The 19,572-nt window shown below is 56.2% G+C and overlaps 2 protein-coding genes across 4 annotated transcripts; both read left to right on the top strand.

Moving 5' to 3' along the window:
• The first annotated feature begins 582 nt into the window (after positions 1-582).
• On the top strand, positions 583-6,937 carry LOC102689430 (abhydrolase domain containing 17A, depalmitoylase). Of its 2 annotated transcripts, none has more exons than XM_069186198.1 (5): positions 583-1,249; positions 3,548-3,940; positions 4,167-4,361; positions 4,491-4,670; positions 5,205-6,937. In XM_069186198.1, exons 2-5 carry the CDS (start codon positions 3,552-3,554, stop codon positions 5,428-5,430), a joined length of 990 nt encoding a protein of 329 aa, XP_069042299.1. In that variant the 5' UTR covers positions 583-1,249; positions 3,548-3,551; the 3' UTR covers positions 5,431-6,937. The 2 variants fall into 2 exon arrangements, with proteins under 2 accessions (XP_069042299.1, XP_015221129.2); XM_015365643.2 differs by having other exon boundaries at positions 599-662.
• A 1,565-nt stretch (positions 6,938-8,502) lies between these two features.
• Positions 8,503-18,454, top strand: zgc:153115 (C2H2-type zinc finger protein). 2 transcript variants are annotated; one of them, XM_006640087.3, is made up of 3 exons: positions 8,503-8,673; positions 13,086-14,171; positions 15,606-18,454. In XM_006640087.3, exons 2-3 carry the CDS (start codon positions 13,685-13,687, stop codon positions 15,830-15,832), a joined length of 714 nt encoding a protein of 237 aa, XP_006640150.2. In that variant the 5' UTR covers positions 8,503-8,673; positions 13,086-13,684; the 3' UTR covers positions 15,833-18,454. The 2 variants fall into 2 exon arrangements, with proteins under 2 accessions (XP_006640150.2, XP_069042300.1); XM_069186199.1 differs by lacking the exon at positions 8,503-8,673 and having other exon boundaries at positions 12,956-14,171.
• The last annotated feature ends 1,118 nt before the right edge of the window (positions 18,455-19,572 follow it).

The following is a 19,572-nucleotide window of genomic DNA, read 5'->3' as shown; positions in this document are numbered from 1 at the left end:
CCCAACTGCTCCAGGGGCGTCGTACAATGGCTGACCCTGTGCTCTGACCCCAAGCTTCTCTCCCTTTCTGTGTGTCTTTGTCTCCTTGGAGAAAAAGCTGTGGTATGCGAAAAGACGAATTTCTAATGCAAGAAATTGTATAGGGCTAATAAAGAAACATTATACAGTGAAGCAGTGCTGTTCAGGTTGGCGCTATATGCGGACAAGTATCTCCTCTTCCTCTTTCTATCATCTTTTTGCTAACACGGAGTGTGAAGGGTCTCATGACTTAACAAAAGTCCATTTTTGGTCATGACGGAAAGCATTGTGCCGGCTGAGGAAGGGACTTTTATTTTTCTACTCATGGGGGTCGGACCGTGTCCCCCCGTTACTGCGACAGTCAGGAATCGGGGATACAGGGTAACGGAAGGGTACAGTGGAGCCAGGAGACCCCCTGTCTGTTTCCAGTTCTCTGTCCGACCAAGCTGTCTTGACTCCCCAGTGTAAACATTTGCGGAGCATTTCCGTTAACCGGATTAGACTCCCGTTCACCTGCCCCGATCAGCCCCGGCAGCCGCGAGACGGACTCTGTTCCCGTGCAGCGGAGCCTCCTTCCGTCACGTCCTGGTTGCGTCACATCCGGTGACGGCGGCGCAGGAGTGAAGAAGGAGAAATGAAATTCTGTACGAAATAACCCTGGTGCCGGGATTCTGGGTCTGTGTCGCCGTGTGGACGGGAAGGGCTGCTCGTCCCGCGTCTCCATGTTTGTATCACAGACCTGGAGCAGCATCGCGCTTCGACTCGGTGTCTGACGGCCCGCCGGTTCTGCTTCGCCTGGACACCAGACGTGTGCAGTGTTTGTTTCTAAATTGATATTATTTTGCCGTTTTTTTTCGTTATCGCTGTAGCATAAATCACTTTTAATCAATCCGCGTGTTGTTTTAGTTTGCGATTCGGTTGCGGGAAACCGTGCGGGATCTCCGCCATCCGCGGACCGGTTAGGGTTGGACGAGTAGAATTGGATGTTAATTTCGACACCGCAGCCGAAGCCCGGCGTGTCTTCCCTGTCGCCACCGCCAGTCGGTCTTGAAACAATGGCTCCGGTGTGGACCAGTCCCCACGACACTGCCCAGTAGGACCCGCTGCGAGTGACGGAGCCCCGTATATCCGCGAGCCGGACTGGGGTTCATGCTGCGCCTCTCGGGACGTTCTTGCTCGCGCGCTGTCTTTCACGGGGTTTTTGTAGAGTCTCCTGCGGAAATAACACCAGGTAATTAACTGTACACAGTTACCACACCGTCCTGCACTGCTGTATAGTGTCCTGTACTGTTCTACACTGTGGAGTACTGGTGTACAGTATACTGTACTGTACTGTACGGTACTGTGTGCACAGTTACCACACCGTCCTGCACTGCTGTATAGTGTCCTGTACTTTTCTACACTGTGGAGTGCTGGTGTACAGTATACTGTATTGTACTGTACTGTACAGTACTGTGTGCACAGTTACCACACTGTCGTGCACTGCTGTATAGTGTACTGTACTGTTCTACACTGTGGAGTGCTGGTGTACAGTATACTGTTCTCTACAGTACTGTGTGTACAGTTACCACATGGTCCTGCACTGCTGTATAGTGTACTGTACTGTTCTACACTGTGAAGTACTGGTGTACAGTATACTGTACTGTACAGTACTGTGTACACAGTTACCACACTGTCCTGCACTGCTGTATAGTGTCCTGTACTTTTCTACACTGTGGAGTACTGGTGTACAGTATACTGTACTGTACAGTACTGTGTGCACAGTTACCACACTGTCGTGCACTGCTCTATAGTGTACTGTACTGTTCTACACTGTGGAGTGCTGGTGTACAGTATACTGTACTGTACAGTATTGTGTGCACACTTACCACACTGTCTGGCACTGCTGTATAGTGTACTGTACTGTTCTACACTGTGGAGTACTGGTGTACAGTATACTGTATTGTACTGTACTGTACTGTACGCACAGTTACCACACTGTCCCGCACTGGTGTATAGTGTACTGTACTGTTCTACACTGTGGAGTGCTGCTGTACAGTATACTGTACTGTACAGTACTGTACAGTACTGTGTGCACAGTTACCACACTGTCCCGCATTGCTGTATGGTGTACTGTACTGTTCTACACTGTGGAGTATTGGTGTACAGTATACTGTACTGTACAGTACTGTGTGTACAGTTACCACACCGTCCTGCACTGCTGTATAGTGTACTGTACTATTCTACACTGTGGAGTACTGGTGTACAGTATACTGTACTGTACTGTGTGCACAGTTACCACACTGTCCCACACTGGTGTATAGTGTACTGTACTGTTCTACACTGTGGAGTACTGGTGTACAGTATACTGTACTCTACAGTACTGTGTGTACAGTTACCACACCGTCCTGCACTGCTGTACTGTACAGTACTGTGTGCACAGTTACCACACTGTACTCAGTATACTGTATAGTGTACTGTACTGTTCTACACTGTGGAGTACTGGTGTACAGTATACTGTACTCTACAGTACTGTGTGTACAGTTACCACACTGTCCCGCACTGGTGTATAGTGTACTGTACTGTTCTACACTGTGGAGTGCTGGTGTACAGTATACTGTACTGTACAGTACTGTGTGTACAGTTACCACACTGTCCCGCACTGGTGTATAGTGTACTGTACTGTTCTACACTGTGGAGTGCTGGTGTACAGTATACTGTACTGTACAGTATTGTGGTCACAGTTACCACACCGTCCTGCACTGGTGTATAGTGTACTGTACTGTTCTACACTGTGGAGTACTGGTGTACAGTATACTGTACTCTACAGTACTGTGTGTACAGTTACCACACCGTCCTGCACCGTCCTGCACTGCTGTACTGTACAGTACTGTGTGCACAGTTACCACACTGTACTCAGTATACTGTATAGTGTACTGTACTGTTCTACACTGTGGAGTACTGGTGTACAGTATACTGTACTGTACAGTACTGTGTGTACAGTTACCACACTGTCCCGCACTGGTGTATAGTGTACTGTACTGTTCTACACTGTGGAGTATTGGTGTACAGTATACTGTACTGTACTGTGTGCACAGTTACCACACTGTCCCGCACTGGTGTATAGTGTACTGTACTGTTCTACACTGTGGAGTGCTGGTGTACAGTATACTGTATTGTACTGTACAGTACTGTGTGCACAGTTACCACACTGTCGTGCACTGCTGTATAGTGTACTGTACTGTTCTACACTGTGGAGTGCTGGTGTACAGTATACTGTATTGTACTGTACAGTATTGTGTGCACAGTTACCACACCATCCTGCACTGCTGTATAGTGTACTGTACTGTTCTACACTGTGGAGTGCTGGTGTACAGTATACTGTACTGTACAGTACTGTACAGTACTGTGTGTACAGTACTGGTGTACAGTATACTGTATTGTACTGTACTGTACAGTACTTGTGCACAGCTACCACACTGTCCTGCACTGCTGTCCAGTGGCCAGCCCTGACCACAGTGTGTCCTGAGTACTGTGCTTTGTCCTGCAGGGCCATGAACGGGCTGTCCGTCAGCGAGCTGTGCTGCCTGTTCTGCTGCCCCCCCTGCCCCAGCCGCATCGCCGCCAAGCTGGCCTTCCTGCCCCCTGAGCCCACCTATGCCCTGCTGCCTGACCTGGAGGCCAGTGTGGGGGCCACCAGCACCCTGGGGGTGTCTGGGCTGCGTTCCCGGGTGGGAGGCGCCGGCAGCGGGGGAGGCGGCGGCGGCGGGGGGGGCGGTGGCGGCGGCGGGGAGGGTGTCTCGCGCTGGAAACTGCACCTGACAGAGCGCGCAGAGTTCCAATATTCCCAGCGGGAGCTGGACGGCACGGAGGTGTTCCTGACGCGCTCCAGCCGCGGCAACAGGGTGGGCTGCATGTACATCCGCTGCGCCCCCACTGCCAGGTAAGCACCCCCCAGTTCCAGGTACACACCCTGCGCCTCCGCTGCAGATGCACATCTTGCTCCTACGGTGTCTGGGTAGCTGTAGGCAAATTGAAAACCACAGACAGTGACACTTTTGCATGAACTGCTTCATGTGAATGCGTGCACAACGTGTGTAACCGAGATACTGCCCTCAAGTCTCCCACTGACGGTTTTCTCTGCTTGCCTGTCTCCCCTCTCCCTCCAGGTTCACGGTGCTGTTCTCCCATGGCAATGCTGTGGACCTGGGCCAGATGAGCAGTTTCTACATCGGCCTGGGAACCCGCATCAACTGCAACATCTTCTCCTATGACTATTCCGGCTACGGCGTGAGTACAGGGAAGCCCTCGGAGAAGAACCTGTACGCGGACATCGACGCCGCCTGGCAGGCCCTGCGGACGCGGTGAGCGCCATTCTCGGCTGATCACATGACCTGCGAGCCCACCACACCACCAACCCCCCTTACTGCTGCCCCCCCACCCCGCGCACTGTTCTTCCCTCAGCTCGTTCCAAGCTCTGTGGGTCTCCGCAGGTACGGCATCAGCCCAGAGAACATCATCCTGTACGGGCAGAGCATCGGCACCGTGCCCACCGTGGATCTGGCCTCGCGGTACGAGTGCGCCGCCGTCATCCTGCACTCGCCCCTCACCTCGGGCATGAGGGTGGCGTTCCCCGACACCAAGAAGACCTACTGCTTCGACGCCTTCCCCAAGTGAGTACCCCCTTCCGCCCCAGCGATCGCTTCAGCTGGTCTTTAAATACCAAGTGATGGTTATTTATTCTGTCAGCTCTGTTAAGGATTGACAAGGATGGGCAGCAAGATGGCGCAGTGGTGAGCATTGCTGCCTTGCAGCGCTGGTGCCATGAGCTCAGTTCTGGACCTGGGGTGCTGTCTGTGTGGAGTCGTGTTTATGTGGGTTTACTCTGGGTGCTCCAGTTTCTTCCTTCAGTCTACAGACATGCTGGTGGGTTGATTGGCTTCTGGGTAAACTGGCCCTGGTGTGAGTGTCTGTGTGTGCCCTGTGATGGAAAGACGACATGTCAAGAGTGTACCCTGCCTTGTGCCTGTTTGCTGGGATAGGCTGTGCTGGATAAATAGGTTAGATAGAGGGTTAATGAGGTTTTTTAAATCCTGCATCAGTTCTTCTTTCGGTTCCACGATGTGGAGCAGACGTAACAGAGCTGCACGTGTGCTGTCTTCTACAATCTTAAGCCCTTTCCTCCTCTCCCTCCTCCTCGTCTCTAGTATCGAGAAGGTGTCGAAGATCACCTCCCCGGTGCTCATCATCCACGGCACGGAGGACGAGGTGATCGATTTCTCGCACGGGCTGGCGCTGTTCGAGCGCTGCCCCAAGGCCGTGGAGCCGCTGTGGGTGGAGGGCGCCGGGCACAACGACATCGAACTGTACAGCCAGTACCTGGAGCGCCTGCGCCGCTTCATAAGCCACGACCTGGCTGGGCAGCACGCCTGACATCGCCCCTGGCCAAGACTGGGCCAGCCAGCAGCTGACCCCCGACCCCTGACCCCCGACTCCTGACCTCCATGCAACCTGGGTGACCAGCATGACCGATTCCACCCACCCTTGTGCTCTCTGTCAGTGTGGGTCTCTTTCTCGGTGGCTGCTTGTCTGTTTGTCCTGTCTGTCCTGTCCACTGGCCTTATTCCCTCCCTGTTATCTCTAGCCCTGTGCCTCCCCCTCATTCTCTTCCTCTGTCTCCGTGTCGATCTTCTCTCTCTCCCAACCTCGCATAGGGGAGAGCTCTGCGCTGTCCCCATCCCCAGTCCTGTGGTGCCTCCCGGTCTGTCCCTCGCAGTCTCCTTCCTCAGTCCCTCCTGACCAGAGAGCGCGGTGAGGTCAGGGTTTGGGGAGTGATTCCCACCGGGGATTGGCGTTACCCGCAGTGAGGGAAGAGGCCCTCTCGGTCCCAGCACAGAGACGGACGGCCCGCCCTGTCCTCTCCTCCGAACAGACAGCGGGGAGGAAATCCCAAGAGGATCTGGACGGCGGAGAGGGTCTGTGTTTCATGTTGGGCCCGGGGCCATGTGGGAGAGCTTTGCGGCCAGGCCTGGTTTTCTTCTCCTGGTAAAAGGAGGCCGTGCAGCCATAGGGCAGGGCAGGCGCCTAGGGCCTGTAGGCTCCCAGCCCGCTGCGCAGTCAAGTCTTAATTGCTTAATTGCTAACGGGAGTCAGAGCTTCGGTGGAGTGGAAATCGGAACAGCCATCTCTTCGTTACCTGAGTAGCTGACTGGTGGCTGAGGTGTCTGGGGCAGTGGGAGGCCACAGGGGGGCACTCTTCTGGTTTTGCATGGCTGTCCCAGAGCTCAGCCCTACCTCCCAGCTGCACCACCCCTGTGGTTACTGGGTCTGGAGGCAGCGGATCTTCAGCCCGTACCCTCTACACAGCGCTGCCTGTCTGGCGCAAACCCACCTCTGTCTGCTGAGTTTCGGGTTGCTGCAGGCAGGAGAGCATTTCAAGACTCCCTCAGCGTCTGCAGCAGGACTGTGGCCGGGGGGGACGTCCTGACTCACACCAGCACACGGACAGGACAGGCGACGGACCGGACGGATGGACGGACAGGACTGGACTCACTGGCAGAGAACACTAATCTGAAACAGCCGAGTTGGCGGGACAGGCAGGTGGCCTGGTCACATTGGGACCGTCCAGCTTTGCAGATCGCCGGGCAAGCGGTCTCCGTGTGACTGGGCCAGTCCTGGGGTTTAGAGGTCTCCCTAAATCACCTCGTCCTCGCAAGGAACCCTTATGGAATCATGAAAGTGATTTGTTCAGTTAAGGACATTCTGTTTTTTTAGGTCAAGATTTGTACAGCATTTGATCTCTTAATTTTACAAAACTCTCAGTTAAATTGTTCCAGGACTTTAGAAATTTCAGTTTTCATGATGACATGTACAAACTGATGGGTTGGGGCTCTTTTGGATAAGTGCAGGAGATACCTGCATCAAATCACCAGTGTAATTTAACCCTGCTGGGACTGGTTTAACACTTTTTAATCGTTTTAATCAGTTGATTTTCCCACTTTAAGTCATGCCCACAAACCTGACTGGGCTGCTGTTGTCTACTTTTAGCAGTCAGGCGTGTTTACAGTCGCATGGAAACAGTGTTTTGGGGAATTTTAATAAGGGGCACATTTCTACAGGCTAACTGGTGCACAGTGTTCAAGCAGTTACACTCCTGGCCCAAGCCAGTAGGGAGCTGTAACAAAGTGCTGAATTCTTCTGGGCTGTCTGTGTGCCTCAGGCTTGATCTTTTGCAATATTGAAGCCCAAAATGAAACGGGGGGAATAATTAAAATAGCGATACCCACCTGCAGGTGAACTGCTGACCTAGGCTACTCCTGGTCACTGCGGGGGTCAGGCTGCTGACTTACAAGTTAGGATTCAAACCCCAAATGCTCCATAACTGACCAGCTCCTTGGCTGCTCTTGTGGGGCCCCGGGGTTCTGGGGGTCCTCACGGATTCTGGGGTGCAATCAGCTGCTTTGGGGTGGGCTGCAGTCACGGCAACAAGCCCATCTCGGATTCTAACACAACCACTGGGAGTCCAGTGGAGTCCTGGGATTAAAGGGACTGGCTGGACAACTCTGATAATGAAACCCCCTGGTGTCAGGTTCAGGGTTCAAGAGGAGACGGGGAGAGAGAGCTGCAAATTTGGGGTAGAGATGCAGACATGGGCAAAGGACTAGTCTGACCCTTTTTACAAGTAGAATTGTTTCTTTCTCTTTATTTTATAATCACAGATGTGTATGTACTGTTCCATATTGATTTATGTCCTATGACAGGACTTGGGGGTGGGGGGTTGCTGTGTTTTACTGTATCCATTCATTCTTTGTTGATATTTTTGATTTGTAAAATTTAGTTTACAAAGAGAAAATGCAAACTTATTCAAAACCTTTAATTTCCTTTTCCAGAAACGATGTTACAGAGATGCCAATGAATAAAGAGTGAAAGATGAGTTGAGGTGTATTTCTGGGGCCAGAGAGCTCTGTGGGGGGATGGGGGTGTCACTGTCTGTACACATGAACCCTGCCCTGCTGCAACAGGAGCAATAAAACTGGACATCTTCTTCACCCTGCGGCTCACTGGCCTTGATTGATTCCTGGATCGATTGTTGTGATTGGAGTGAGCGTCTGAGTGGAGTGTACAGCCCGGCTCTGTGGCAGTGCTGGGATAAGAGATGGGCCTGGATCTCCCCTGCTCCTCTCCTGAGCGGGGTAGTGGGGTCAGAGAGAGCAACGAGCGTGTGAGAACTGCAGGCGAGATCTGGACAGTGTGGTGAGGACCCAAGTCTTGGGCAGTGATTCGAGCTGTGCTGCAGATTACAGATCTGGCTGAAGATGGCTAATGGAATTAATGTTTAATTAGTGCAGCGAGGGCGGAGCTACATGCCTGGTGGGGGAGGGAGTGACAGATGGACGCAACAATCATGAGTAACAAAGAGACTGCAATTATCTGCTTGCTTTAATTACAACAATACAGCCTGTGTGTCTGCCTGCTCCGAGTTGACAGGAGTGGACTCAGTGGGCTTATCCACACAGATGGGTTGGCATCACTGTCCTGCTTCGCTGCAGACTGTGGGCTCAGCCCTGCCAGGCAAGTGTGTCTTTGTTCCCTGTCCTGTCTAGCCAGCCAGGACCCAGACCTCTGCTCTCCTCCCCGCCGAGAGCTGGGGTGAGGAGCGGACTGGCGCGTCAACAGGTGGGTGTGAAGGGGACCCCCGTTACCTGTACAGCACTTTGAGTGGAGAGGGGGGTGTTAGTGAGGGGGTGTCAGTGAGGGGTGTTGTGTGTCAGTGAGGGGTGTCAGTGAGGGTGTTGTGTGTCAGTGAGGGGGTGTCAGTGAGGGGGTGTTGTGTGGAGGGTGAGGTGTGTCAGTGAGGGGTGTTGTGTGGAGGGTGAGGTGTGTCAGTGAGGGGTGTTGTGTGGAGGGTGAGGTGTGTCAGTGAGGGGTGTTGTGTGGAGGGTGAGGGGGTGTCAGTGAGGGGTGTTGTGTGGAGGGTGAGGGGTGTCAGTGAGGGGTGTTGTGTGTCAGTGAGGGTGTGTCAGTGAGGGGTGTTGTGTGGGGGTGAGGTGTGTCAGTGAGGGGTGTTGTGTGGAGGGTGAGGGGTGTCAGTGAGGGGTGTTGTGTGGGGGTGAGGTGTGTCAGTGAGGGGTGTTGTGTGGGGGTGAGGTGTGTCAGTGAGGGGGTAAGGGGTGTCAGTGAGGGTGTGTCAGTGAGGGGTGTTGTGTGTCAGTGAGGGGTGTTGTGTGGGGGTCAGTGAGGGTGTTGTGTGGAGGGTGAGGGGTGTCAGTGAGGGGTGTTGTGTGGAGGGTGAGGGGGTGTCAGTGAGGGGGTGTCAGTGAGGGGTGTTGTGTGTCAGTGAGGGTGTGTCAGTGAGGGGTGTTGTGTGGGGGTGAGGTGTGTCAGTGAGGGGTGTTGTGTGGAGGGTGAGGTGTGTCAGTGAGGGGTGTTGTGTGGAGGGTGAGGGGTGTCAGTGAGGGGTGTTGTGTGTCAGTGAGGGGGTGTCAGTGAGGGGTGTTGTGTGTCAGTGAGGGTGTGTCAGTGAGGGGTGTTGTGTGGGGGTGAGGTGTGTCAGTGAGGGGTGTTGTGTGGAGGGTGAGGTGTGTCAGTGAGGGGTGTTGTGTGGAGGGTGAGGGGTGTCAGTGAGGGTGTTGTGTGTCAGTGAGGGGGTGTCAGTGAGGGGTGTTGTGTGGAGGGTGAGGTGTGTCAGTGAGGGGTGTTGTGTGGAGGGTGAGGGGTGTCAGTGAGGGGTGTTGTGTGGAGGGTGAGGGGTGTCAGTGAGGGGTGTTGTGGGGGGGTGAGGTGTGTCAGTGAGGGGTGTTGTGTTGGGGTGAGTTGTGTCAGTGAGGGGTGTTGTGTGGAGGGTGAGGTGTGTCAGTGAGGGGTGTTGTGTGGAGGGTGAGGGGTGTCAGTGAGGGGTGTTGTGTGGGGGTGAGTTGTGTCAGTGAGGGGTGTTGTGTTGGGGTGAGGTGTGTCAGTGAGGGGTGTTGTGTGGGGGTGAGTTGTGTCAGTGAGGGGTGTTGTGTTGGGGTGAGGTGTGTCAGTGAGGGGTGTTGTGTGGGGGTGAGTTGTGTCAGTGAGGGGTGTTGTGTGGAGGGTGAGGGGTGTCAGTGAGGGGTGTTGTGTGGGGGTGAGGGGTGTCAGTGAGGGGGTGTCAGTGAGGGGTGTTGTGTGGAGGGTGAGGGGTGTCAGTGAGGGGTGTTGTGTGGAGGGTGAGGGGGTGTCAGTGAGGGTGTTGTGTGTCAGTGAGGGTGTTGTGTGTCAGTGAGGGGTGTTGTGTGGGGGTGAGTTGTGTCAGTGAGGGGTGTTGTGTGGAGGGTGAGGTGTGTCAGTGAGGGGTGTTGTGTGGAGGGTGAGGGGTGTCAGTGAGGGGTGTTGTGTGGGGGTGAGTTGTGTCAGTGAGGGGTGTTGTGTTGGGGTGAGGTGTGTCAGTGAGGGGTGTTGTGTGGGGGTGAGTTGTGTCAGTGAGGGGTGTTGTGTTGGGGTGAGGTGTGTCAGTGAGGGGTGTTGTGTGGAGGGTGAGGGGTGTCAGTGAGGGGTGTTGTGTGGGGGTGAGGGGTGTCAGTGAGGGGGTGTCAGTGAGGGGTGTTGTGTGGAGGGTGAGGGGTGTCAGTGAGGGGTGTTGTGTGGAGGGTGAGGGGGTGTCAGTGAGGGTGTTGTGTGTCAGTGAGGGTGTTGTGTGTCAGTGAGGGGTGTTGTGTGGGGGTGAGTTGTGTCAGTGAGGGGTGTTGTGTGGAGGGTGAGGTGTGTCAGTGAGGGGTGTTGTGTTGGGGTGAGGTGTGTCAGTGAGGGGTGTTGTGTGGAGGGTGAGGGGTGTCAGTGAGGGGTGTTGTGTGGGGGTGAGGGGTGTCAGTGAGGGGGTGTCAGTGAGGGGTGTTGTGTGGAGGGTGAGGGGTGTCAGTGAGGGGTGTTGTGTGGAGGGTGAGGGGTGTCAGTGAGGGGTGTTGTGTGGGGGTGAGGTGTGTCAGTGAGGGGTGTTGTGGGGGGGTGAGGTGTGTCAGTGAGGGGTGTTGTGTTGGGGTGAGTTGTGTCAGTGAGGGGTGTTGTGTGGAGGGTGAGGTGTGTCAGTGAGGGGTGTTGTGTGGAGGGTGAGGTGTGTCAGTGAGGGGTGTTGTGTGGAGGGTGAGGGGTGTCAGTGAGGGGTGTTGTGTGGGGGTGAGTTGTGTCAGTGAGGGGTGTTGTGTTGGGGTGAGGTGTGTCAGTGAGGGGTGTTGTGTGGGGGTGAGTTGTGTCAGTGAGGGGTGTTGTGTTGGGGTGAGGTGTGTCAGTGAGGGGTGTTGTGTGGAGGGTGAGGGGTGTCAGTGAGGGGTGTTGTGTGTCAGTGAGGGTGTGTCAGTGAGGGGTGTTGTGTGTCAGTGAGGGGTGTTGTGTGGGGGTGAGGGGTGTCAGTGAGGGGGTGTCAGTGAGGGGTGTTGTGTGGAGGGTGAGGGGTGTCAGTGAGGGGTGTTGTGTGGAGGGTGAGGGGGTGTCAGTGAGGGTGTTGTGTGTCAGTGAGGGTGTTGTGTGTCAGTGAGGGGTGTTGTGTGGGGGTGAGTTGTGTCAGTGAGGGGTGTTGTGTGGAGGGTGAGGTGTGTCAGTGAGGGGTGTCAGTGAGGGGGTGTCAGTGAGGGGTGTTGTGTGGAGGGTGAGGGGTGTCAGTGAGGGGTGTTGTGTGGAGGGTGAGGGGTGTCAGTGAGGGGTGTTGTGTGGAGGGTGAGGGGTGTCAGTGAGGGGTGTTGTGTGGGGGTGAGGGGTGTCAGTGAGGGGTGTTGTGTGGAGGGTGAGGGGGTGTCAGTGAGGGTGTTGTGTGGGGGTGAGGTGTGTCAGTGAGGGGTGTTGTGTGGAGGGTGAGGGGTGTCAGTGAGGGGTGTTGTGTGGGGGTGAGGTGTGTCAGTGAGGGGTGTTGTGTGGAGGGTGAGGGGTGTCAGTGAGGGGTGTTGTGTGGAGGGTGAGGTGTGTCAGTGAGGGGTGTTGTGTGGAGGGTGAGGTGTGTCAGTGAGGGGTGTTGTGTGGAGGGTGAGGGGGTGTCAGTGAGGGTGTTGTGTGGGGGTGAGGTGTGTCAGTGAGGGGTGTTGTGGGGGGGTGAGGTGTGTCAGTGAGGGGTGTTGTGTTGGGGTGAGTTGTGTCAGTGAGGGGTGTTGTGTGGAGGGTGAGGTGTGTCAGTGAGGGGTGTTGTGTGGAGGGTGAGGTGTGTCAGTGAGGGGTGTTGTGTGGAGGGTGAGGGGTGTCAGTGAGGGGTGTTGTGTGGAGGGTGAGGGGGTGTCAGTGAGGGGTGTTGTGGGGGGGTGAGGGGGTGTCAGTGAGGGGTGTTGTGGGGGGGTGAGTTGTGTCAGTGAGGGGTGTTGTGGGGGGGTGAGTTGTGTCAGTGAGGGGTGTTGTGTGGAGGGTGAGGTGTGTCAGTGAGGGGTGTTGTGTGGGGGTCAGTGAGGGGTGTTGTGGGGGGGTGAGGGGGTGTCAGTGAGGGGTGTTGTGTGGGGGTGAGTTGTGTCAGTGAGGGGTGTTGTGTTGGGGTGAGGTGTGTCAGTGAGGGGTGTTGTGTGGGGGTGAGTTGTGTCAGTGAGGGGTGTTGTGTTGGGGTGAGGTGTGTCAGTGAGGGGTGTTGTGTGGGGGTGAGTTGTGTCAGTGAGGGGTGTTGTGTTGGGGTGAGGTGTGTCAGTGAGGGGTGTTGTGTGGGGGTCAGTGAGGGTGTTGTGTGGAGGGTGAGGGGTGTCAGTGAGGGGTTTTGTGTGGAGGGTGAGGTGTGTCAGTGAGGGGTGTTGTGTGGGGGTCAGTGAGGGGTGTCAGTGAGGGTGTTGTGTGTCAGTGAGGGGTGTCAGTGAGGGGTGTTGTGGGGGGGTGAGGGGGTGTCAGTGAGGGGTGTTGTGTGGAGGGTGAGGTGTGTCAGTGAGGGGGTGTCAGTGAGGGGTGTCGTGACAATTCCCTGTTTATGTCCACGGTGGGTCCCGCTGGGGGCTCGTACAGTGTTCACGGCCCGTATTTGTTTGTTCCGCGACACGCGGGCCTGTGCGTGTCGGCTGCGGGATTGCACACGCGTGTCGATCTCCTCTGCCTCTCGCTCCCGCCTCGTGCCACCCACCCGCGCGAGCACGGCGCACCCTCTGTGAGTCTCTGTGTCTTTTTTTTTCCCTAAGTGACGTAAACAAAACACACGAAACTCGGCCGGCTGTGAGTTTCCCAGCGCACCTTCAGCGACACTCCCACGCACTGCTGGTCACGAAGCCGGGGCGGGGCGCGGCGTGGCGGGGACAGCCTCTCCGCTCCGACCGGAAACGAGCAGGAGAGAAAGGGGCACAGACAGGCGCCAATAACCAAGCGAGCTGGAGCTCAGAAACCGGATCCGCCGCCTGTCCTCTCCCACTCGCCCACTCGCTTCCCCCCGCAGCCGGTGCAGGCGCGTCACGCGGCGTCCCCGGGCGTGACGGGTCCGCGAGCGCAGGCGAGGGGGCGGGGTCTCGCGCCGGCCGCGCTCGGGAGGCGACACAATAAGCGGCCGCCCGGCTGCACGAGAGCCAGACGGAGCAGCGCGGGTAGCGTGGAAGTGCGTGTCCGGGAGGTGAGCCGGGGCCCCGCGATCGCGGCTTTCATCGTGAGCACGGGCGGAGCGGTTCGGGTTCGGGCACGGGCCCTAGCGGAGCTCTAGCGGAACCGGGCCGGCCGGGTCCCCCCTGTTCGGAAGTTTCGGGAGCAGCGAATTCCAGGCGGAACCGCGGGTCCGCGGCCAGCAGCGGGCATGGCCGCCTTCGCCTACTCGGACTACCTCGCCGCAGAGTGCCTGGTCTCCATCTCCAGCGGCCCCGTGCTGCACCGACCCTCCCCGGTGCCGGCGGGACCCCCGCCCCCGCCGCGGCCCGGGGAGCCCGAGGGGTCCAGCGAGGACCGGGAGGTTCGGGAGACCCTGAAGGACGGGGCGAACCTGATGACGGTGGCCGGGATCCTCACCGACCTGCACAACAAGTTCCGACCCATGTCCGCGTACTCGGAGAGCAGCAACTCCTCGCTGGGCGACCCGGACGGCAGCCTGTCGTGCGGCGAGAGCGGCTACACCACGCTGTCGGACTCCGCCACGCCGACCCCGGGCCAGCAGGGCGGGGCGGAGGGCAGAGCGGCCGCCGGCCTCGCCCGCTCCCCCGTGAAGCGACACCCCTGCTCCTTCGAGGGCTGCGACAAGGTCTACGGGAAGTCCTCGCATCTGAAGGCGCACATTCGGACACACACAGGTACGCGCCCGTGTTCGCGGGGGTAGTGGACGCGGGCGGCGTGTCTGCTGTCTGCGTGGCTCCGCGGGGTGGGGGTGACCCGGGTCCGAGCTGTGCGCGGCTGACCCGCCTCTCCCTGCTGGGCGACACGGTTATCGCGCCGCGGCGGCGTGGTGGGGGATGAGCTACCGTCTCGCCGCGTCTGAGCGCCCACCCCCACTCGTGTTTCTGAAGAGGCGTGTTTGGTGCGTGTTGGTGGAGGGGTCACCGCAGCACAAAGACGAGCCACAGCGCGTGAGCCCGACAAAGACCCGCGGCCGCTGTCCGGCCGGACAAAGAGGTGCAGGGGCTCGGCGCGCTGGGGGCTGCCCCCCCCACCAGACTGACACCCCCGCTGAGCTCCGCCTTCGTGGGCCCGTCTCTCCCGGAACAGTACACAGCGCGAGTGTTCGTTTCCCTGGAGCTCCGCTGTGTCTGTAGAGCAGGAGGGGGGTGTTGTGGGTGGGGGTTGTGGTTGGGCTTGTTGTAATTACTGGTCCTGACCTGTAGGGGTCACCCTAGAGCACCTTCAGGGCTCTTGTCCCCCCCCCTGTGTGAGGAGATTAACTGTGTAGGCAGAGGGGTCCAGCGCTTGCTGGTGTGCAGGAGAACAGCGCCCCTCAGTGGCTCTTCTCAGCGCTGCAGGAGGGGGTGGGGTTCCCCTGTGGCTCTGCAGACTCTGAGCAGGAGTTCTGGACTTGCTGGTCCTGAACTGGTGGTTTATGGGGTCCTGGCTGGGGACTGCCACTCCAACAGCTGCGGCACACTGTAATACCTGGAGCGGATCGGGCTGCTGCGCGCTGGGAGTCCCGGCTCCCTGTACAGAACCAGGCGGGTCCACGATAGTCTGGGCTGTGGCGCCGGCGGGCAGAGCAGGAGACGTGTTGGTGGGAGGGGATCAGGCAGAGCGTCTCCAGCACCTGCAGGCCCTGTGCACACCTGGCAGAGCCGCAGGGGGCGTGTCCAGACACCCGAGACAGCTGGGCACGTGTGCGCGCGTGGGGTGTCTGGGACTGGCTGAACTGGTTGGACTGGGACAGAGGGGTGTCTGTGTTTATCGTATACCTTGCAGAAACGTGACTGAGGTTTGATCTGGGTGATCCGTTGCTCAGTTCCTGATACAGCGGCCCTCCTCCCCCCAGGTGGGGCTTGGCAGCAGGCCGGGGGAGGAGACTCCTGCTCCTCTGTTTAACCCCTTTCCTGTACTAAAGACAGATAGGCAGATGCTAGAGGGGCGCAGGGCTGTTGTTTTGGGGTTACAGCATGCCGATGTCCTGGCCGGGCTGGGGGCAGTGCGGCCAGTCCAGTTCTGGGCAGCTGACAGGGGGCTGGTTTGTGTGCGTCGGGGGTCAGTGGGCTGCGGCTCTCGGGCACTGTGTGGCGCTGTGAGTAACTCTCTCTCTCTCTCCCTGCCAGGCGAGAGGCCCTTCCCCTGCACCTGGCCCGGCTGTGCCAAGAAGTTCGCCCGCTCGGACGAGCTGGCGCGGCACACGCGCACGCACACGGGCGAGAAGCGCTTCGTCTGCCCGCTCTGCAACAAGCGCTTCATGCGCAGCGACCACCTGGTGAAGCACGCTCGCCGTCACCCCGACTTCCACCCCGCCCTGCTGGCGCGGCCCCCCGGCAGGGCCCAGGCTCTCTGAGGGGCGCGCCCCGGACCCCGTTGCCGCCCCGCCCCGAGCCCCCTCTCCCCCTCGTTCCACAGCCAGACAGGGGGGGCTCTGCGTGCGGCTGGGGCTCCGGTCGCCCCCAGACTGAACCTGTGCCGTTTCCCGGGAATGGGATTCCGGGATGTCCTGCGGACCGGAGAGGGTAGCAGTGTCGCCCACACGCTGTGGGCAGGGGGAGAGGGGGGGCGCCTGTCCAAGTCGGGCCAGCCTGCGCGCTCTGCCTCTTCGCCACAGGGAACCGGGAGGGACTCTGGGAACCGCCGCACGGAGCTCCACACATCCAGGGCCGGCATGATCTCCGGGAGCAGGGGTTGCCGGACGTCTCTGTCTCTGAACTCTCTCTGCCTTGTGGGCAGCATCGGCCTGCGGGCACAGCGCAGCACCGCCTCCCTCTGTCTCGGAAGCAGCCCGCCCTGAGCCTGCAGCGCCCCCTGCTGTTGCGGTGGCACCGGGGCAGAGGTGCCGGTCAGTGCTGGGCAGGCTTTCTGACTGCAGCAGGAGATGGCTGGTACTGTGGGCGCAGTACGAGCTGTTGGCAGTTCTAGTATAACTGCTGTAGTTTGTGATTTGCAGCAGGTGAAGGGGAGAGTGAGTTGCTCTGCCCACAGCCTTGACAACCCGTTTGATACTGGAAATGGCCCTACTGGTCAGCGCTGGCAGTCCGGCAGCACCGGGCCTGGCTGGCCAGTGACGATCTCGCAGACCTGTTGTACTGGATTGAGGCGGACACCTGCACCACACCAGGACACGTTAGCCCACAAACGAGCCTGCAGAGCGTACTGTATGACTTGGCTGGGTCAGGCCAGCCCGTCAGCCCTCTGAGATTCTGTCCTTTAACTGTAATGAGCCAATCGGCCCCCGAGACAGAGCAGTCTTTCAGGCGAGAGGCACTAATGCACTGTCTCTAAGACTCGGGTGTCTGCACGTTTGAACCTGCGAGCAGCGTACCTGTAAGGCTCCACTTGTCTGCAGTTCAACAGGGACAGCGGACCACTTGACCTGCCCTCTCACAGGCAGGGTCACGCCCCACTGGGGGCTTCTGGTTACACATCTGCAGATAGTGGCCTGGGTCCTTCCAAGAAGTTATGAAAGACAGACTTTCGTCTGTGGCTGATTTTAAGTGGGTTTTTACTTTCTTACCCGCTAAGATCTAAATCCTGAGGTGACCCTGACAGATTTGGGTGACCCCAAATCCGGGCGGGAGGTGTGTGTGGCTGGGTCCTGGGCGTGTCGTGTGCGTGTGTGTGTAGTTGTACAGGCTCAGGCTCCTCGTCTGGGTCAGGATCCAGTGTGTCTCTATGTAAAAATAAGTATCTGCTTTCATTGCTACTGTTGGATTGTGTTAAATATAAAGTTTAAAAATATTCCAGGGACCTTACAAAATTGAACATTCAGAAGACATGACTGAATAATTTTTGACCAATTTGTACATTTTTTGGAAGGAATGAAAACTGTTGTGAACAGTTGTCAGAATTGTTTTGAGGCGAGGTCACTGCAGGCAGTGCTCGTAAATATTGAAATTGTTATAATTACAATTATTCAAAAAATTAAAGCTGATTGTCTACCTCTGGGCAGCAGAGTGAGGGCAGACGCCTGTCTCAGCCTTACTGCCGGGCTCCAGGTCTGCCCTGGAGGAGAAGGCCGACTGAAAAGTTTCTATTTTACCAACTATATATTTTCTACATTTTCTTACGTTGCTGCTTTTAAAAGACCTGGGGCTTCAGAGCACAGTTGGCTCTTGATTTGTTGTAGGTTTATAAGGCACCAGTTAGGCTGAGGACGAAATAGGTGTGAAGAAACTGCACAGAAAAGCTTGAATGAAAGAGAGAGAACTGGTTTTCCAGAGGGAGAAATGCAGCACACGTTGCACAGGAGTGCAGTCCTGCGGATGTTGGGGTACAAGCTGGCTCTGTACCCGCTGTCTCGCCACACACCGGGGAGAAGAGGGGTGTGCGTGGGCCTGCGTTCACAGGCAGCCCCAGGTCTTCTGTATCGAGTAAGCTGAGTGGGGTGGAGGGGTTAGAGCAGACCTGAGATAAGTGCAGATTTTGGGGGATCTGTTGCCCCCTACAATTGCCTCTGTTTGCGGGTGTCCCAGAGTGCCCCCACTCCTCCAGCCCTGGTGCTCTAGGCTTTCCATTTTCACTGGGTCCAGATTGATGGACCGGTGTGCTGTGGGCCTGGAGGTGGAGCCCCCTGGTGGACTGGAGGTCCTGAGGTGGTAACAGGAGTTGGGGGTGGGGGGTTAAGTTACCTTGGTTGAGCCCATTGTAAATGATGACCTTTATTTCTGTTTTCTAGCAGGTGTGTGTAAACGAGATTTAAAGCCAGTCTGACTTCACTCAGGTGTTGTTGACACACAACCTTTTTTCTATTTTTTTTTTAACCAAACAATGTAAGCATGTTTGTTTTTTTTTTATAGTTTTCTTTTTATTTCTCTTTAATTTATTATAGTTGCTTTTAATATTGGCGTGGCTAAAAAATTTTAAGATGTGGAACATAATGGATTGTTTTGCTTCATTGTTGTTTAGAAGCCAGGTTTTTTTTTTGGTTAGTTTTTAAAATCCAATTCTGAAAAATAAAATTCTGAATGAATATTTTGTGTGTGTATCTTCAGTTTGAATTCAGCAGGGGACTGTTAGCTGCGGTTCTGGGCCTCTCAGTGCAGTTTTAAATGCCGCAGCGCAGTGCTCCTGCAAGCCTGTCAGACAGGCGCCTTCTACAGATCTGTGAAGAATTACAGCTGGTAAGGGGGAACTGCAGTCCCAGGTTCTCAGACCAGTTATTAAATCTCAGTAATTCATTCCTTATAGAAAAACTGACAGATTTGGACTTAATCAAGAACTTTGTGATGTATACAGTAACTCTTACTTTCATTGTGGTTTGAAATGCACTCGCCAATCTCTAACCCCCGAAATATAAAAATAGCAGCGCAGTTTAAGACGTGACATCTAGACTGCCTGCACCCCCTCTTTAATCTCCCCATTCCAGAGCCCCTTTGGCTCTTCACCCTGATTGTGTCCTTAACCTGCTCGGGTCCCAGCAGTGTCCCCACCACACTGCCCCTGGCCTGGCTGTGGGCAAGGAGAGGGCAGGAGCGCGACATCTCTGGACTGGCTGGAGCCCCCAGATCCCTCTCGGGCCTGGGCTCCCGGACTGGAAGGTGCACTGGGAATTCAATTCAAGCTTTATTGTCCCCTGGGGGTAATGTGTCTTATGGCACAGTCAAACACAACACAATGACAAATACACATCCTCAAAAGGGAAGAGAATACAGAAGTGTTACAGGAGAAAAGAAAAAAGAGACAAGGTAGTGACTGCACTATTGAAGAGTGTGATTGCAGTGGGGATGAAAGATTTCCTGAGTCTGGGTTTTACACCTGGGGGCACAGAGGCGTCTCCCAGATGGGAGAAGTGTGAATTCACAATGGAGGGGTTGAGACACACGCTCCCTGATGCTTCTGGCTTTCTTAGTCACCCTCTGTAAAGGATGCTAAAGTTGATTTGATTATTCCCGATTATTTTGACACTTATTTTCACTGATTTACCAGCATGTTACAGTTGTTGGTACTCATGTTGATAAAAACCAACAAGCGAAGCAGCATGTTAAGACACTTTCAATGAAGGATTTGTAGAAAAGTGTAAGGAGAGTTCTATCTACCTTATCTATGAATTGGCTCCATCACTCTGCTCTCCTCCCCACTGATAGCTGA

The sequence above is a fragment of the Lepisosteus oculatus genome, chromosome 29 (genome assembly GCF_040954835.1).
Source record: "Lepisosteus oculatus isolate fLepOcu1 chromosome 29, fLepOcu1.hap2, whole genome shotgun sequence".
NCBI lineage: Eukaryota > Metazoa > Chordata > Actinopteri > Semionotiformes > Lepisosteidae > Lepisosteus > Lepisosteus oculatus.
The sequence above is the reverse complement of the archived record's forward strand: the minus strand, read 5'-3'. Positions and strand labels throughout refer to the sequence as shown.

What these genes read in the sequence shown, in the direction of transcription:
- zgc:153115 (XM_006640087.3), top strand. Translation starts at nt 13,685, where the DNA reads ATGGCCGCCTTCGCCTACTCGGACTACCTCGCCGCAGAGTGCCTGGTC. An exon ending in GCACATTCGGACACACACAG is followed by an intron (nt 14,172 to 15,605) that starts GTACGCGCCCGT and finishes TCTCCCTGCCAG; the next exon opens with GCGAGAGGCCCTTCCCCTGC.
- LOC102689430 (XM_069186198.1), top strand. Translation starts at nt 3,552, where the DNA reads ATGAACGGGCTGTCCGTCAGCGAGCTGTGCTGCCTGTTCTGCTGCCCC. An exon ending in CGCTGCGCCCCCACTGCCAG is followed by an intron (nt 3,941 to 4,166) that starts GTAAGCACCCCC and finishes CTCTCCCTCCAG; the next exon opens with GTTCACGGTGCTGTTCTCCC. An exon ending in TGCTTCGACGCCTTCCCCAA is followed by an intron (nt 4,671 to 5,204) that starts GTGAGTACCCCC and finishes CCTCGTCTCTAG; the next exon opens with TATCGAGAAGGTGTCGAAGA.